The following is a 19,513-nucleotide window of genomic DNA, read 5'->3' as shown; positions in this document are numbered from 1 at the left end:
TTCAGATACCCAGAAGCTTTATTATTATTCATCGATCGTACAAACTATACCCATTGATTACTGACTTCTGGTTTTTCTTTCTATTGATTGGTTATATGGTGTGTATGCATTAGTAGTTTGGGCCCACTAATTGCAAATAATCTTGATTTTTTTTCTTTCTCTCTATATTCATTTATATATGTATGCTTACATAGTTTGAAAAGTTACGTACCTCTTTTACTTGCTGTATTTCCACTTCTTGTGTCAACTTAGTAAATAATATCAACCTTTTCTTTATACGCGGACCTTAGTAAATTGAATCTTTGTCGATTATCGGGTATATATATATATATTTCAATGTTGGAACCTTATTAAAAGAAAAAGAATTTTGTCAGTCAGGTTTTTTTGTTTTGTTTTGAGCCAAGAAAATGTGAATACTTATTAAATATGAAAAGGTTATGTAGAAAGTGTCGACGAAATACTAAGATTGATATTAGAATAAAATTTATTATATTGAGTAATATGGATATATATATATATATATATATATATATATATATATATATATATATATATATATATATATATATATATATATATAAGCGAATATATATGTAAAAGGCTCGGTATTTACCCTGGTTGGTTTAGGTTGCCATAGATTTTTGACACCCGATACTGACTAACTAGTTGTGATTGTTGAGTATTACCGCGTAATTTGTAATAAATAACACCTTACTGATTTGTTATTAATGTTCGTAACTATTAAATTTTTTAATACTATGTTAAATATTACATGTAAATAGAACAAGTAACAGGTCGTAAAAATAACCCTAATCCGTATCCAAAGTTATTTTTGTGAAACCACAACGAAATCAGTGAATTATGAAACAGTGTGCCCCAAATCCTTCCCCTACGACTGGAAACATAACTATTTGTCATTCGTCAGTTCAGTAACTCGAATCTCTTAACTCCACGATATAAACCAGAAATAAAAATTTAGTGATCTTAAATTGAACTGAAATTTGATTAATAATTTCGTAGTGTAAATACAGGACCTAGGATAGGTCCGGAAATCTGGCTCCATTGAAATATCGTATAGTAGAATGGAAATATGTTCCCAATGTTTGGGAACTGGATTTGATATTCTTAAACCTCAAGAAATGTTGAATTTTCATACCAAGTGCGTCAAGTGACGAAATGAAAAATATATATTGTGAAGCAACTATTTTGTCTGTAGTTAAGAAAAAAGACTAACTACTCTCATGGACGCCAATCATAGTGCATAAAGAGAGTTGATAAAGGAGTTATCGACGTGAGAAAAGGACTCATAAAATTGTCGAAATGTCCCCTCTTGGGATAGAGACTCAATGAAAAGCTACTAAAGTTTTTTTTAAATGATTAACCAATTATTTTTTTTTTCATATTGATATGTAGTAGTTCGTACTGAATCTTAAATATGTTCAATGTTAACCTTGGTTTTTTTTCTATTCCCTCGTTTTCTTTCGTTTTGTCGATTTTTAACGTAATTCAACTCTTAATGTATCTACAAAGAGAAATGTGTTATTCGATATTGAAAAGTAAGAAATTTCTATGCATGTCTATAAACTAGATTATTATTACTATTATTTTCTTTTCATGTATCGAAATTTCTCCTGTGCTGTCAAGTTTTCTTGAAATGTTATAAATGTCTATAGAAATTTAGTTAGGTTAGTTTAAGTCAACTAAATGCAACTCGAAGTATATATTGTCCTGTATGAATGTGTGTGTGAGTGAAATGTAGGTTTAGTATTAAGTGCACCAATTCTTTTGACATATATGTGTGACTTACTATAATTAATGGTAGTTGATAATTAAAGTCGTTGAAAAATTAATACTAACTCAACTTAAGTTGGCTCTATAAAGGAAGGAAAAAAGGGACAGAAATAGCCTGAATAAACGATCATCCTAGGAGAACTTTGAAAGTCAAAATCTTCGACAAATATGTGTGTTGTTTTGATTTTTTTTCTCTGTGGTCAATACTAGCATGGCGTTAACTTCATCGTTTATGCTTCAAGTACTGAATACTAGTCAAGAACTTTCGGAAATATTGAATAAACTGTTAAATTAAACTTTCTCATCTATCTCAGAGCTAGATTGGGATAATTCGGTAGTTGGGGCTAAATGGATCTAGGTCTGGGAGGTATGGGTTAACATGTGTCTACCTTTGATCACCTTAATACCAAATATTCACCCAATAGCTATTGGAAATAATCCCAATTCGTAATTATCCATTTTCCTTTACCATATTTGTAAAAAATATCCAGTAACAGTTTTCCCTATTTCATCAACTCCTTACTTTCCTTTTTCTTTCTTTTCTTCTTCCTATCGCATCTTTCTCTCCTCTTCTTTACTTCTTCTTCTAATTTTAATAAAACTGAAAAGCGGGTCGTGACTGGGAATTCTATATATAATAAACACGGTCATGTATTTATTTTATTTTATTTTTCTTGAGAAGTCCGATATAAAAGTTTTCTCCTTTTTGTTGAACCTTGTATGTTCAAAAGTAAGAAATGGATTATATATTCCTATGAAATTAGATATAAGCTGATAGCTTCATGAATATTCCCCCACCAGGGGTGAAGGATTCCCACTCACGACTTATTCCATGCACGATACAGGGTTTCCCCCTCTTGTATTTGTTGGTTTTCGACTATTATTGCACAGCCGATTTCAAAATTACTTGATATCAGATTACTTGATTAGAAATTTGCATATAATATAAACGGGTCTAAAAGAAATTGTTCACGATATACGTGGAAAAGAACTGCAATGTACGAATGACAGCATATTTTTCACGCTATTGCAAGAAAATATTTTTGATTGGAATAAATTAAATTAACTCAATCATTATTTTTCTTATAACAAAAACTTGTTTTCTCTTGGTTGGTTTTAACCTTGCAATTTTATTATTATTCTAGTTGAAAAATAAAATTCCAGTTATTCAACACTCCAGGAATAACAGGATGGCAGATATTATCCTGGAAATGCATAAACCACAGAGCTAAACTTAGATGGTTGTGGTTTCCTACGGGAAACGCACTGTATGGAAAATGTGGTTGTACCAATCACAGGAATTTTGTCATCACGGATAGTAAATAATCACATTTTTAAAAAATTTTAAAAAATAATAAAATCCAAAATAACGGATATTCTTCCTATCTCTACATTGCTATGCCGTCCTACCTATGCTCTGATACTCAAGTTCATAACCAATCACAAATAAACATGTCAAAAAATCACCATAAACTCCGCCTAATCATACTATTCGATCCCCCGTTTCTTACCATTTACGTCAATTAACATTATGTAACTGTATGTTCCGGCCAACACCCTATCCGAATTTTTTTTTTAAATGCAAAATTCGAGAGGCCACTCTCCTACTACCAGCACCCGAGATTCGATCATCCTGGGACGTCACTCTATAGGAGGTAAATATGTCTTTAAGTTTGCTATTAACTAAGTTACTATAATCGTAACTTCTTTTTCCCTAAACAACATTAATCTTGTCATGGCTCAAGTAATAGTTTAGATTTTCTCAGAGCCATGTCTTACAAAATTTCAAAATACAAAAGTAAAACAGGTGCCACTTGGCATACACATTTTGCCAATCATCTTTTTGCCCCAAAGACTCTGTTGTATGTAAAGGATAACTTATATCTAACTAAGTTTTGCTGCCATATCATTTTTATTTAATTTCTAGTGTTCGTTGTCAGTTAATGTTATTTCGTTATATATATATATATATATATATATATATATATATATATATATATATATATTGCATGCTTTCATTTTTATTAATGAATACTTTTTAGTATTAATCTGCATTTGTTCCGCTATGTTCTGTTCTCTCTAAGCCTTAAGAACCTAAAGTAAATAAATTTTCTTTAAAACTTCTCCAATCTGAGACTTCTCAGGTTCGTGACTTGTTATTTTTCAGGGTAATAATGGTGGTCGCCTATTTTACCTCAAACAACCTAATAAAACCGTTTCACTTTATATGAAGAATATGAATTGAAACATAAAAATACAGTTTTTCGTCTAATTGATTATAATTTTAACCACCTAGCAACAATTTCGCATCTCGCTTTTCTCTTGCGTATATTTCCAGCCTGAGAGTGCTCAGTGTGAAAACGAACCAAAGGTTATAGTTGTACAACACAATTTTCTTCGTAGTGTCGTGTGGGTTACATAGCCACAGCTATAATAATCTTCAAGTCCCGTTAGGCAAAGGAAGGGGTTGACCCAACAATCCAAATTTTCTCTGTTGACTACCACTAATACGAGACAACTTTTTCGCAACCCGGCCAATCGAAATTCAGAAAAAAATTCGGCCCACCCCACTATAGAAGATGTAATGGGGCTCTGTACACTTGTCAACAAACTGGCGAGTAGAATCTTTGCCTAATCTGACCTCCCTGAGGCGATATATCTTTAATTAAAGCTTATTACTCTGTAACACACGGCTTCAAGTACCGCGGTGTTGCCACATTATACCTTAACGGGTTGAAATATGTAATTACCGAATATATATCGGAAATCAGGCAACTATGGTATGTACACACACCCTTAGTACTTGCAATGTACGTACTCTCATTACTCTAAGTACGTACAGTATTTATTAAAATATGTAATGGCAATTGAATTATAATTGTAAATTGTACTTGCACTCCAATTGTGAATTTACCTTGCACTTCATTTACCGGGCCATACTCGTATAAGTAACATGAATGTACTTATTATAACATGACATTTGATGAACTCATTATGTGAGATATTTAATTAACTAATAATTTAATTAGCCCATTAATTAATCAACGACGATACTGTATACTTACGTATAACTTAGAATAAGAAAATAAGAACTTTGAACTATAAGGAGCATTAGACTCCATGTGACGTCAGACTGCAGAACTGACGTCAACGAGTGGTATAGATTCCTGCATATGAGATGACAAAATGTAAACTTGCATTTTGCAATTATATAGTTTTTTTTTTAGCTAGTCGCAGACTACTGGCTTCCGCCCAATGGGTACCGACCTTTATATCAGGATGTGAAGTGAAGGAATGATGGGGATTAGGAAAGTATCGATGGATACTGTTAAATTTATTAAACTTTATTTCAATGTTATATTGTAGGCTTTGGTGCAGATAGACTTGAGATGGACAGTCCATTTAAGATGTCTGTCAAAGACTATCACTAAATAAGTAACTAAGATGTTTTGCGGCTGAAGGTGAACGTTGTCGACATGAACATAGAAGTTGGCCTGGTTGCGGTAGACGCGAGAGCGTTTGTTTGGAGGAAGAAAGATGACGGACTTGTTTTGACAGAATTGAGTTTGTCGCCAGGGTCTGCACCATGAGAGAAATGTATCAATAGCAAGCTGTAGTGTGCGATTTATCTCTTGAATAGTATTAGCTGTTGCAAGAAGGGCGCTGTCATCGGCAAATTGAGTTAAGTTGGTATTACCTGGTAATTGCGGAAAATCGGCCACATATAACAGATATAATAACGGAGATAACGAAGAACCTTGAGGAACACCGCAATGAAGAAAAATTAGTTGAGAGGTGGTTGTTGCTAGATATATAACTAAGGTGTCAAGAGAGAACGTTGAAGGTGGAACGGATATAACACAGAGGAAGGCGGAAAGAAAAGACTGTATATAAGACCAAGATGCCACACCCTATCAAAAGCTTTTTTCAGATCGAATAAGACAGGAAAGTTTAGATATGTTAAACTGTATTGTGATATTGGTCGGCAGGCACATATGTTAATCATTAATACTGTATGAAGACCGAAATCCTGCTTGAGGAAGAGGAAGAAGATTATGAGTTCAAAGATGATGGTGTAGACATATGACAAAGTTCCAGGATTTTGTTGAACATAAGAATGAGTTGAATAGGTCGATACAAAGAGACAGCATGGCGTGACTTCTTTGGTTTGGGAAACATGAGAGTGATCGATGATTTCCAGTAAGTCGGTATGAAGGCTGTGCGTAAAATAAAGTATAGATAGCAGCAAGTAAATGAAGAACATACGGAGCCTCTTTAACATGGCGGTAGGAAATATGGTCAGAACCGGGAGCAGAGTTTCGTTTGCTGGCGACTGTGCTGCGTATATCTTCCACCGTAATAGGAGCTGTGAGAAGAGTGGTGCCAGGTAAATGATGGTTGATATTGGGTTGAAGATCTGGTGATGAAATATCTAAATTGTCTGCGGGATAATGGCAAAGAGACGGATCAAGTGAAAGCGGAGTCTAAATTCCTTGAATGAGCAAAGGCGTTTGTTTTAGCTATATCGTCAGCAAGTGGTTCATCTCCATCTAAGAGAGTATAAGGTGTGCGAGATGAGTGGTCAGTGAGTTGGTGGAATCTCTTTCAGTACTTTGTGGGATGAGTGATGGTGGAAAGATCATTGCAGGTAGCGATCCAGCGACGGTGTTCATAAGAAACAAGATAATTATGGACAATGCGTTATACTAACGGTGGAGACGGAGAGACTCAAGGTTACCAGTGCGAGTGAAGTCTCGATAATGTGCCCGGGAACGTTTGATAAGTAAAATACTGATAGGGAAATCTGGTAAGTAGGTATGAGCGATGGTAAGTGGAATATTTTGGGCACAGACAGTGTGGATTGCAGCAGCAATAGTATCTAATACGACATAAAGGTCATCTTCTGTTTCGGGTTCCGGGTCATTTTCTGATTGATGTTGAAACAAGGTGTGGTAACCGTTCCAGTTGGCTTTGTCGAACATGTGATAAGAGCGACGAGGTGGAGGAGTAGGGCGAGAAGCAGACCGTGGGATAATGATCAGAAATACTGACAGATGGCACTGCTGATAGGATCCAGGACATCTAGCCTGCAGCGAGTCTGTAGATTGAGAGAAGTGATAACATCTGGCGTTGTATTACTAGAAGGTCGAGAAGGATCCCAGCGGGATGTCGATGATCGCAACTGTGATGTTGAGTTGTTCGAAATATAAAGTAGTAACTAGATGTTCGGGTAATGGATGTATGAGAAGAATAGTGTGTCGAAAGGGAAGAGATGGAGTAAATCTTATAGCAACCTCACCACTTACCCTCTGCGTTGGTGAGATTATCGTGTCGAAGCAAGGTATAATTTGACAGGTGTACATGGGTGTGGGCCGTAAGATGAGTCTCGTTCAGAACAAAACACGCAATATGTTTTTCGAATAGGAGCTGTTCATATAAGATTTTATGCTGAGGTAGAGAACGAATGTTTAGAAACAGAAACGTAGTGTCCATACTGATAGCAAGATACAAGATGATGTGGGAGAGAGTCAAATTTCTGTTCGCAACGGATCTGAATGAAAGTAAACAGCTTGGCCAGAGTAAATAGCTGTGAAGTTTATGTTAAGTATGACTGGCAGCTTGTTGAACTTGGCAGATGATATGGTTGCACAGTAGTGGATAAATATTTTGTAGCCTAAAAGTGAGAAGACAAGAATTGTGTAATTGTGATTCGCTGACAGATATCCTGAGGAACAGATGCTGTTTGCCTAACATGCAGTTTTAACCCTTTCCGGCCCAGTGGTTTCAGTGTAAAACCACTGTTTTAACACTTGTCTCCGTGCAGCCTAGTGGATCTAGAAGGAAACCATCTTTTAGTATGAACTTTGCAAGCCATCTAAGGACAGGAGTTTAAATTCTTTCCAGTATTTTCATTCGCGCTGAAACTGTATGTCAAATTGACGTTGAAAGTTTGTTGTTTTCTTTCTCTTCATACATTCATTCTTTGGGAAACAAAAGGTTAATGGTACTGTTAATTCTGGTTTGAATGGATCCGCTGGAGGTTTAGGCTTGCATTTGTAGTCCAGTTTCGTTGCAAGTGGAACATTTAGGAGTTTGTTCGAGGTTACTACAATTTCGGGTGCTATGAGGGCCTGTGCAGAACCCACATTAAAATTGGTTTGAACACGAGCCAGTCGGATGATCGTTATAATCTTGGCCCTTTTCACAGCGCGCAGGAAGTGGAGCAGAACGAGAAGGCTCGACGCGATTACATTTACGATAGATGAAGGCTCCATTCAATAACAGAGAATCGATGGTGTCGTGTGAATTGGCTAAAACACGAACCATGTATGTGTTTCCAAGATCATTTTTAATACGAATCCATTTAATGATAGAATGTCCATCAAGTTGGGAGTTCCTGACCGATTTCTTCGTCAGAGAAAGGTGGGTCAGCTCCTCAGATGATAACGGATAATGCAGATTGCTTGACTGATTAAGCCTTGAATTGAGAAATAAAAGCATTTTTACCAAAGATTTCATGGGAATAGGTATTGCGAATTATGGATACGAATTTATCGTCTGGCATTTTAATAATTGTACCTTTCTGGGCTTAGATGATTTGTGTAATACTTGTCTGTATGATGTATTTGGTAATGCGATAACACAGATTCGTGAGGCCGAGATACTGAGGATCATAATTAGTAAGTAGAAACGAATGAATAGTTAGTTTGGCAGAAATAAATGTAGAAATGGTGGTTAGCACCACTGCTGGGAGGCTCACCGTGCAATGTCTCAGGTGACAGTAGAACTACCTTCAAGCTATTAAGAAAATCCGCGAGAGAACATGTTGGTAATAACCTGCAAAAGAGACCGGCCTCAGCGCTTATCGACTTTCTTTTCTACATAAAGCGTTTCTCACGAGACCTTCGATTTCGATTCGATATCTCAAACTAATAAAGAGCAAGATCGTAGGGCCCCATTCCAGCGTCCTTGTGATTGGATCAGTCTGATTCAGTGGATGATTCGCTGAGAGTGTGATGACGATTTGGCTTAATTGACTGAGGTTGATTCTGATGAACCTCGCTACGTGTAGTGCGTTTGGAGCTCTCCGTTCGCTTGTCGGTAGATCCTGGCCTGAGGTATATTTCCAAAATATTCCTCAATTCGCTTTATGGAAAATAGGGACAACGAACGGGCTTGTCGGAATGTGTGATTGTTCCTACTCCGCAAAAGTTTTTGAGTTACCTGTGGGAACCGTAATATGAAGTGCAAAGCGTATTGTCGATCGGGGACAGGCATCTTATTCTTACGTATCATATTACGGAGAATAATAATAAGCCGTGGAAATTCTCCAACGTTGTTCTTGCGACGTTTATTACGTCATGGGCGCGGATAAAATTGCATGACCTGTTGACAAGTGTTGGGCGTGATAAGGTGCTTAACTCTGATACAGAAACTATTATGTTCGTACAGCTCCGCGATAAGAAATCTCAACTTCCGTTTGGTCCCTACTTGAGTGAATTAATTAATGGAGTAAAATATGAGTGGGACATAGATACCTTTATAGGTTTGGGGCCCAGAAATTGCGCGTATCGATTAAAAGATATTGGGACGGGAAAATTAGATTATGTGTATAAAATCAGGGAAATCACTTTAGAGTATAGAACGGGTGAAGAAATTAATTTTGATTATTTTTACTGTCTAGTTAAAGATAAAATTGAGAAAAAACAAATATTTACCCGTAACCAGGGATTTGTAATCGTTTGTCGTCCTGAAACGAAAACACACCAAAATATTAGAAATAAAAGACGACGTTTAAATCCTGACAGTGTGACTGACTGCAGGACATCACTCTTTGGGTACCGCGCATACTTGTTGGGCAACTATATGCGTGTGCGTGTGAATGTGATGTAAATACTTGTATATATCTTTGTTAACATGTAAATAATAATGAATCTCATGAAGAAATCTAAATAGAATAAGTAAATGTAAATAATGAAATGAATGATTGAAAAGGAGTCACGTTGCGATCATACACCGCGTTATGTTATTCCCGGGTATGTTATGTTATCAATTCTTTAAGTTTCTTAGGCCCTCGCATCCTATTTGCAACAGTTCCAGATGTATGTATGTTGTATAGTTTATGTATTTATTATAAACGTTGTAAATATTTTATTTAAAGAAATGCATATGTTTTATAATGTAAATATTGTATATCAGATGTTCTAAACTTGGCGCCCACGGTCCACAGAGCATTATTGTACTTTTCGAGTCCTCATCTGGAGAGAGAAATTGCACTATGTGGCAACGTCGCAAATAAAGAACCATAGATTACATCTGCCAATGTGTCAAATAGTTATATCGTTTCTTTGCAGATGGCAGCTAAAGTCGATATTGATTGACACTAGCACTTCTTATTAGCGTAGCAATCGATTCAACTGCTTGTAATGTTCGTAGAGTAATGCTAATGGCTCCAAATTAATCTGCGATGTTGTAAGATTGTGAAATTTTGATTCACCATAGCGGCTGAAGGAGGAGACCCAGGAGGGCATACCATCATAACATTTTCGCTTTATTTTGGCTTGTAGAATAGTATTGTGTGGTCCGTGGGCGACATTTTTAGAACATGCGATATATATATATATATATATATATATATATATATATATATATAATTTAGAGGGAGAGAGAGAAAAAAAAATTATATGTATCGTATATTGTAATAAGAGTATAGTTATTTTGTTGTATTAGATACATAAAAACATCATAATGTAAATACATGTACGGTATATAATCAAAGAAAAAATATGCTAATAAAATATAACCTATTTTAGAAAAATGTTTTTTTCTAATGAAAATTGTGTAATCAATGAGGTATTATAGATATCAAATTCTATATAAGATATGTGTATTCTATATAAGATAAAGGAAGAATACATATACTTCGTATAGTGTCATACAATTATTTCGTATATATCAATAGATATGTGTATCTTTAATTGCGTGTTTAATAATACTTCATGTGGCGCTCTTATAAATTTTAAGGCGTCGTACAATTATAACGTACATACATACAGTGGCGAAGGGTCGTAAGACCGCCGGCCTACCCATTTAATTCAGAAATTATAATTAATTCATTTTCCTTGCACAGAATGTATGATAATTTTCTAAGTTAAAAAAAAATTGCTCGATAAAGAAGTGGTGGTTAGCACCACTGCTGGGAGGCTCACCGTGCAGTGTCTCAGGTGACAGTAGAACTACCGTCAAGCTACTCAGAAAATCCGCGAGAGAACATGTTGGTAATAACCTGCAAAAGAGACCGGCCTCAGCGCTTATCGACTTTCTTTTCTACATAAAGCGTTTTTCACGAGACCTTCGATTTCGATTCGATATGTCAAACTAATAAAGAGCAAGATCGAAGGGTCCCATTCCGTACCAACTTTTTTTTTAATTTTGCGGACTCTAACGCAACGCAAAAGCTGGAACGATCTATTCTAAAGGTGCTACGCCAATTATCTCGAACTTATGCCCCTTTGTTCCCTTACGTTGGCACAAACTTATACGAAATCAGACTCGTTGAGTTCATTAGAATTGAGTAGTGTGTGTGTTTTTGAGATATTGTGAGTGACATTTTTTCTTACATTTGCAAAAGCGAATGAGAGTTTTTTTTTTTTTTAATTACTGTGTTATTAAAGAGCGAAGATCAACGCCTGCGTTGAAAATAGAACAAACAAAGGGCAAGAGTTATGCATGCATTCGTACAATAAAATTATTTGTAGTTGAAATAAAGAGCAGCGTATGAAAAAATATTTAAGTCTGATTCTGTTTTTAAAGGGAATTAAGTGACACAAAATGACCGTTGAATGTTTGTCATGTGTTTTGAACAATATAATTAAAGACGAAATCTTAGAAGCAGAGTTTGTTTCCGTACCAGTAGACTAAACAACATGTTTCTTGTGGAGCGCAGATAATGTGATGGTCCATCTTCCCCACCCGATCACGCCCAATTAAAACAAACTGCATTACGGCAAATTAAGATCAGCTATGAATCACATACGTGAATTTTATTATGAAAATTGAGTGCTGTCGATGGACTACAATTACGTTAAAATGTGAATTTGTCTTCTTGTATTTCTGTAGTAAAATATTTAGGTCTAATCTGTTTCATTTATTATTATTATTATTATTATTATTATTATTATTAGTAGTAGTAGTAGTAGTAGTAGTAGTATTGGTAGTAATAGTAGAAAATTGGGCCTACCCTCTTGAAAATATCACCCTTCGCCACTGCATACATATTGATTAATCGTAAGTGTAAAACATCATAGGACCGCGCGAATGATTCGTTTGATGACATCAGGATATCTTCTACAAAATGGTTCCACATCATACGTAACTATACAGTAAGTATCGTTGTTGATTCGTTAATTGGCTGAATAAATTATTAGTTAATTAAATATATAATATAACATAATGAGTTCACGAAATGTCATGTTATAATAAGTTCATTGACGTTACGTATACAAGATCATACGAGTATGACCCGGTAAATGAAATGCAAGTACAATTCACAGTTAGAGTTCAATTGTCATTACATACTTTAATAAGTAATGTACGTACTTTTGAGTAATCAGAGTACATACATTGCAAGTACCGGTACTTAGGGTGTGTACATACCATTGTTGCCTAATTTCCGATACATACACGGTAAATACGTAGCCTATAATTTCAACCCTTTAAGGTATAATGTGGCAACACCGCTGTACTTGAAGCCGTGTATTACAGTAATAAACTTTAATTAAGGTATATCGCCTCAGGGAGTTCAGATTAGGCAAAAGAAATCTACTCTGACGCTTTCAAAAATATAAAATTTCAGTACACTGTATAAACATCGGTTTGAATTAGACGTGACGTTTGGTATTTTATATCAGAGTTTCTAGGCAATATCCTCCTAATCTGTGAAAGGTGTTTTTTTTTTTCTTTGAAGAATGTAAATGTCTATAGTTCAATGATGATTTCAGGGAGAGTCGGGCCGGAAATCGACCCGGAGCTACAAAATTTTCGCTGGAATTTTTTTTTTTTCGATTCGACTCATCCAGGATTACCAGTACTTTTGGCAATGGCGGCGATTGGACGTAAAAGTGTGTGTGTGGGGGAGGGGGCGAAGACATGATCTGAATATTTCTATATCAATGTTAATTTTTCTGGTTGTTTCTAACAATTTGACGAAAGGTTGTATAACTATTAGGATACTATCTTTTTCAGTTAAAATACCGTATATCATATTTCATATTTTATTAAGTGACAAGAGCAACGCAAGTAGGTACTAGCCCTTTGTACTCTTAAACAACGAAGGTGTAGGAAGAGATTTGATTCCTTGCTCATGAACATCTTATAATTCTGTCTGGAAAATTGTGTGATCAGATTATTTAATAACAAATGCAAAACAAATAAATAGAAAGGATAATATTAATCATAGTAATAAATAATGAGGCATGTTTTGCAGAAGTTATATTGAAACTGGATATTATTTAACAACTTATATTTTAATTACACATATTTTTAATTCCACACATGCTATTAAATGTATGTTTATTACTCTTAGAAAAGCAGTAAATACTACAAACATATGCTGCGACATTTAAAGAAATACTTATTTTTGCAGCTTCCCAAAACATTTTCTTTGCCGTTTTCACTTTCTTGGAATACATAAAAACTCAACAATACTTAGAGTGACTCCACACTCCAGCAGTTATACAAAATAATCTTGAATCCTAGAATTATGTTGAGTTCACTATATTTAATTTTATATACACTCGTACACCCTAAAAAAACATCGCTTTACACCCCTAAATACATCGCTTCACTCGTATATTACACTGCAAAATAATGGAAAAGTTAGTACTTATATCCTATTACTCTCTTCTTAACCCGTAAGTACTCACGCGGGGTGTTCACAGACCCCCCAAAAAGGTAACTTTTGTGTTGCCAGAAGTCCTGATGAAAAAATATTTTAAAATGTCTCAAAACGAGTACTAAAAATATAATTGCAGCAAATACTTTTAAAAACATGTCTAGAGTTACGTTACATAGTCTTAATTATTACAAAAATATATTTGTATTGCAAAAAAAAAAAAAAAAAAAAAAAACTAATATCAATTTGGGGGTGTACTGGACCCCCGCTCGAGTACTGGTGTCTAGGGATGCGCACGAGACAAGATTTGAGGCTGTCTCGTCTCGAAAATGTACGGTAAAAGTGATGTCTCGACTCGAAAAACGTATATTTTTCTATTGGAAGAGCTTTGTGTCGACTCGAATTTTCTCAGGAAAATTCTGTCTCGACTCGACTCGTGCGCATCCCTAGGTGTCACATAAAAGGGCGCGAGTATTTACGGGTTTAATTAATATTCCATACTATTAGGAGAAAGAAAATACATTTTATGAACTGTCAAGTTTTGTGCAATTAAAGAATAACTTGTGAAAGACTTCATTTTTTTTTTTCGAAATGTTTTCTCACTTAATTTCAAAGCGGCTGAATAGTACGCTGAAATTGTTGCGTTCAGATAGGTAATTTTTGGACCATTTTCCATGGCAATTAAAACGCAATTCCTGTAGGTTTCTTAACTTCACGGGAAGACAAATAACCAATACGTACTCACGCAACGGCATGTATTATATGACATCATTTTTTTCTATGAAGCAGTAATACATGCAATAACTTTACATTTCCAAATGAAACTACGTACATTAAGGGGTAACTTAGAAAAAGTGGTGACGCACTAGGGGATTCGATTGTTTTATCAAAAAAAAAAAAAAAATGTGAAATGGTAACGCAAATTCAGAAGGAGCCTTCTTTGCGAATTTCTCAAAGCATCCATTCTCACCGTCATGATTAATCCAATTGGGTAGAACAGCGTAATTATCTCAGCAAACTCGTCATCATCAAAAGAGCCGAACACGTATTTCAGACTTTGTCGGTTTCTTATTTTGAAAACGCCCCTGTGTAGACTATAAAGAATTACTCGACATATTGTATGTCACATCGCCATTAACAAATCACATATAATATTTTTTTAAGGTAATAAATAAAAACTTGTAGTGACTCTTCTTAAAATGTTTGGGTTGCGAACGGAGCGAGCAAGAAAATTCTTGACAAATCTATTTCTTTTCAAACCGATAACAATATTGATTTAATAGGGACCAATACGTTTTTGGGGCGATGCGTCGTTTACTCATTTCCTATACTTTTTTCTTCTTGCTCGTTCGACGCCCTCTTGCTATCAGCGCCTGGGGCGACCACCCCGCTCGGCTCCCCTAGCTACGGCTCTCGAGACTCGGGTTTGATTCCCGGCGGGGTCTCATGTGATTCGAATTCTACGTTAATCAGTAGGTCCCGCCTCGCTCATATGGCCTCGCTGCTGAAAGGGACGTTAAAATCAACTCAACTCTTTTAACCAAACGTGTGCACTTCTTTCTTACTAGTGGTACAGTCATTTAATCTTATAACCAAATGTGAATACATCTTACTGGTTACACGGTCGTTTTATCTTTTAACCAAACGTATGCACTTTTTACTGCTGGCACGATCATTTAATCTTTTAACCAAACGTGTGCACTTCTTACTAGTGGGACGGTCGTTTAATATTTAACCAAACACCAGCACTAATTATGTATCATATATATTTAAATCAGCGCTTAACATTAGATAAACAATTGAAAGATACAGGCAAATACTTACAACATCAATGGCTCTCAGTATGAGTAGTATCAGTTTCATTTCCATGATGTATTAATGTGTCTGCAAAAGAAAAAAATAATTAGTTCCACAATAAAATCCATGTATCGGTCTCTTGTGACCCGGAATCAGAACGGTGACCCACTGACAACGAAACATTAATACACGTGCTGGTTGTACACATGGGAGATATGTAGAAAGTTGCTAATTAAATTCTATGAAACAAAAGAAACCTCTTCTTTCTCTCTTCTCAATAAATCTATAATTTTCTTTCTGCCTTGCGTACATGTGATTGTTTGTCAAAGCATACACTGAAAGATAAGTGCAATGTTTATCAAAATTAAATGCGTGAGAGCCACAGAAAGAGCTTCGTCTTTTTTATGAGGTACAGCGTTTTGCTATATATATTAGACACTTGCTTCGGCCAGGCCCGATAACTTTTTTTTTTAATTTTTGGCCCAAGCCCGGCCCGGGCCCGATAAATTTTAGAAGTTTTTGGCCCGACCGCGGCCCGATAAATTTTTAAAAAAATTTTGTTTAAGCCCCAATCTTTCTCAAAATTTAGTATTAAACTTGCCCTAACCCTCAGAAACATTTTCTAAACTCTGGTTCACAACCTGACGCTTGCCTCCCGAATAGTACCATGGCTTCCTAGAACTTTGCCTGTCATCGAGAGAACAAAAACTCCATTTCCTGTAACAAAAATCTAACTTAATTGATTTTTAGCATAAAGTGAAAATGGCAATATAGTTTAGCGACAGGCAAAACTTTCACACCCCTTCTTGTCATATTTTGGTCTCAGTGAAGGTCAAGGTCAGAGCTCAATTTACCGCGCAATGCCTCCGTTTCTCTATGGTGAAAGTGAAGCCGCTAAACAACACAAACTGTAAATAGCTATTGAATTCTTTGTAACATTCTTCACGGGAACACTTCTTTCACGTTTGGCTTTATTCCAATTATCGTTTAACGAAAGTCAATAATTATTAAAGAATTGCAATTAATCGGCCCCGGCCCGGCCCGACCTAAAGAGAAATCAGTGTCGGAAATCAGGTGTTTATGAAACTTTACTATTTGAATAAGTTTGATTTTTGTCATTGACTTGTTGAAACCTGGAATATTATTCTTCTGTAACCAATCTAAAATTTCTGCTTTTTCGTTGATGAGTGTATTTGTAGTTTGCATAGTTGTACTGAATGATAGGACGCATTGTCCATCAAAATGACGGCGTTGGGCTTTATGTTTGATAGGAGTGAATTGACAAATCAATTATAAATTTTTTCCTCTGTCATCCTTTCATAATAGTCATTAGTTTTTGTTGACTCAAACAGCAGTAAGACATTCGGTATGAAACCCTCATATGAACCTACATGTAACAGAATGAGACGGCTGCCCTTTCCAAGAAGTGTTTTTGTTATGCCTGTAATGGTATTATCCGTCCACCGCTGCGTACTAGTATGATTTGTATTAACCCATGTTTCATCTATTCACACGACGTTTTCTCGATGCTCTTGTAAAGTACCCCGCAAATACTGGCATCTTTTGGCAACATCTGTTCTTTCCAACAGAACTTTTCGCCCAGAATACTTCTTCCACTTGAACCCAAGACCCTTCAATACCAACGATAAAGTAGTTTTACCCCCATCGAACGAACCGTTATCCTTAAGTGAAACAAGTAGTTTTTTCCGGGTGGGGAAATTCTTTCACTGAAAGTAGTTACAAAGTTACCGGTGGATGGCATCTTTTTGAAATGCATCCAGATTTGTCACTCTTGATGGTCTACTTTTTATTTTTCCCGGAATTCTTAACACCTCTGAAGGCTCATTCAAACTTTCTGGGCAACTTTCTTTAGTGATCCTTGTCACTGTGGCTGTTCCGATATGCAGAGCTGCAGACACTCTACACACTTTAGAAAGTTGAAGTAATGGTCCTCCATTTTCCCTTTCTGTCTCAAAATATTCCCGCAAATTATACACAAGTCCCGGAGATTGTCTATTTAAAACAAGATGTTTCTCTTTTCTACTTGGAGATCCAGATGCCATTTTCTCTCAACGTCCACGTTTGTACCAATCAACAACAAAAGTTAAGTCACCCACATAACACGCTAAAGCGGAGTGAACAGACGGCAAAAGGGTGGGAGTGAGTGAGTCAGAGTTTGGCAATGTGCGGTGGTTACCATGGGGACGCGACAGGTTCTGAGCTTAGGGTTGATTGACCTGCTGTCTTCTGCTCGCTCGCCGTGGCCTTGTGCAAAGCTGCCAGAAATCATCGTTCACCGGCCAGGGTATAAGCAGGCCATAGACGCACGCACTTGCATTACCAACATGTATGAAAGGTTTCTTTCATCAAGCATCTTGAAAGAATTTTTTGCCCACACACGTACCAACGTGCTGTCCAACATACTGAAAGTAGTTGGAGAAATGTGGAGGACGAGGAAACGCGTGCTTTTTCTTTCTGCAACTGCACGACCTTGGCATGCGACGGAGGAGAGACTCACGTGATTTCTTCCGCTGTCGTGATTGGCGGACCTAAATATAAAACAGCCACCTTGCATGAACGAGCCCCATACACGGTAAACATGCACGCAGAACGGCAAAAACATCAAACATGTTTTCAGAAGATTTTGAAAACTTTTAACATGAATGAACGAGGCCATACACGATTAACTTGCCTGTGGTTTTATCATTTTTCATACAAGTCGGGCTGTTTCTTCAGGCATGTGTTTACGTGTATGGGCTGCTATAGGCACGTGTTCTTCCGTCTTCGCCACGGAGGCGATGAAGAATAGCTCGCTTGTAGAGGGATATATCCTTGAGGTCTTTTCAGTTTTGCCAATCAGAGTGCTCCTTTAACGGTGTATATTCGACGATAATCGTTTCGGATCAGATAAAATGCGTTCGACATACAATTTCATAATAAAATCACGTGTGTCTATTTGCTTTATATCATAGTTCTCTCACATTCAATTTCTAATGATTTGAGACAGTTGCCACTAAATTCATACAATTATACAAACTCATCTCAAGATTTTTCACTTCATGATGTAGAGGAAGGGTTACTCTTGATCCCCAGAGCTCACTTTAGGAGCAGTTCGTCAGGAAAAAAATAATAATAACCGCATGCACATGACTGGCGATAGCTCGTGTTGGTCTCATCGCAATTCCCCGCGACGCGACGAATCGAAGGAGAAGGACCTAGTTTAGGGTTGCCATGTTACCCGATTTTAGCGGGTACCGCCCGATTTTCACGCTCTATATTCGTCCCCTGCTTAATCATATCTTAATCACGAAAAACCACCCGCTTTTTTTGGATCGGAGAAAAACCTAAGACGACTTTGTTGATAAAGTTTTGTTATATTCACAACACTTTTGTTGAAAGAATATTTTTCCTGCTAAATGTCTAGTGGACAGATGACAGAAACAAGATGAACGTAGAAATTGACAAATTATTACTATTGGTTTTGTATACACGACTCCAAAAGTGCATTACCACCTGCAATTCTCGTTTTCCTGCAATAGCAGGCAACCCAAAAAGCTCGGCGGTTGGGTTGGTTCCGAATTCGAAAGGCGCTGGACCAAACCTCAATTTTGTAATAAATATATCAGTGTGGCAGACTGCAAATGAGGGAATAAAACAAATTGTTAAAAATGACAATAATATTATCATGACGGAGATGGATGACATCAAAAGTTACAAAATGATCTTACTTAAGCAGTTCAAAAAAGATGAATGGCAAAAGACACATATCAGAGGAAAACATTTCTCTCCTCACCTCCCAAAAAAAAGAAGAATCTCATAAAAAAGAAAAAGTTACATAAAGTTACGTAAGTTTTAATATAAAAGCCCCACTCTATATTGTGAAAGTTGACACCCGATAGGCAAGAACAACTGAACCAAAGTCAATAAAATTGTGCACAGATATTGTAGTCGTAAAAGGAGGAAATACGAGTTTCGTATTTTCCTGGAAAAAACTGTTAGGTGGGGCACGGACCACTCCAAACATTTGCTCAG

General features: G+C 36.3%; 1 protein-coding gene across 3 annotated transcripts in view; it reads right to left on the bottom strand.

Annotated features, from left to right (window-relative positions):
- Positions 1–19,513, bottom strand: part of LOC145664933 (uncharacterized) — a 256,051-nt gene that overhangs the window by 70,378 nt on the left and 166,160 nt on the right. For all 3 annotated transcript variants that reach the window (XM_081732044.1, XM_081732045.1, XM_081732046.1), the window contains exon 2: positions 15,509–15,568. In XM_081732044.1, the coding sequence (XP_081588170.1) occupies positions 15,509–15,553 (45 nt within the window). In that variant the 5' untranslated portion in view covers positions 15,554–15,568. The remainder of the gene's footprint in view (positions 1–15,508; positions 15,569–19,513) is intronic.

This window comes from Thermobia domestica, chromosome 11 (genome assembly GCF_964235325.1).
Source record: "Thermobia domestica chromosome 11, izTheDome1.hap1.1, whole genome shotgun sequence".
NCBI classification, from domain to species: domain Eukaryota; kingdom Metazoa; phylum Arthropoda; class Insecta; order Zygentoma; family Lepismatidae; genus Thermobia; species Thermobia domestica.
This window is presented reverse-complemented; position numbering and strand designations above follow the sequence as displayed.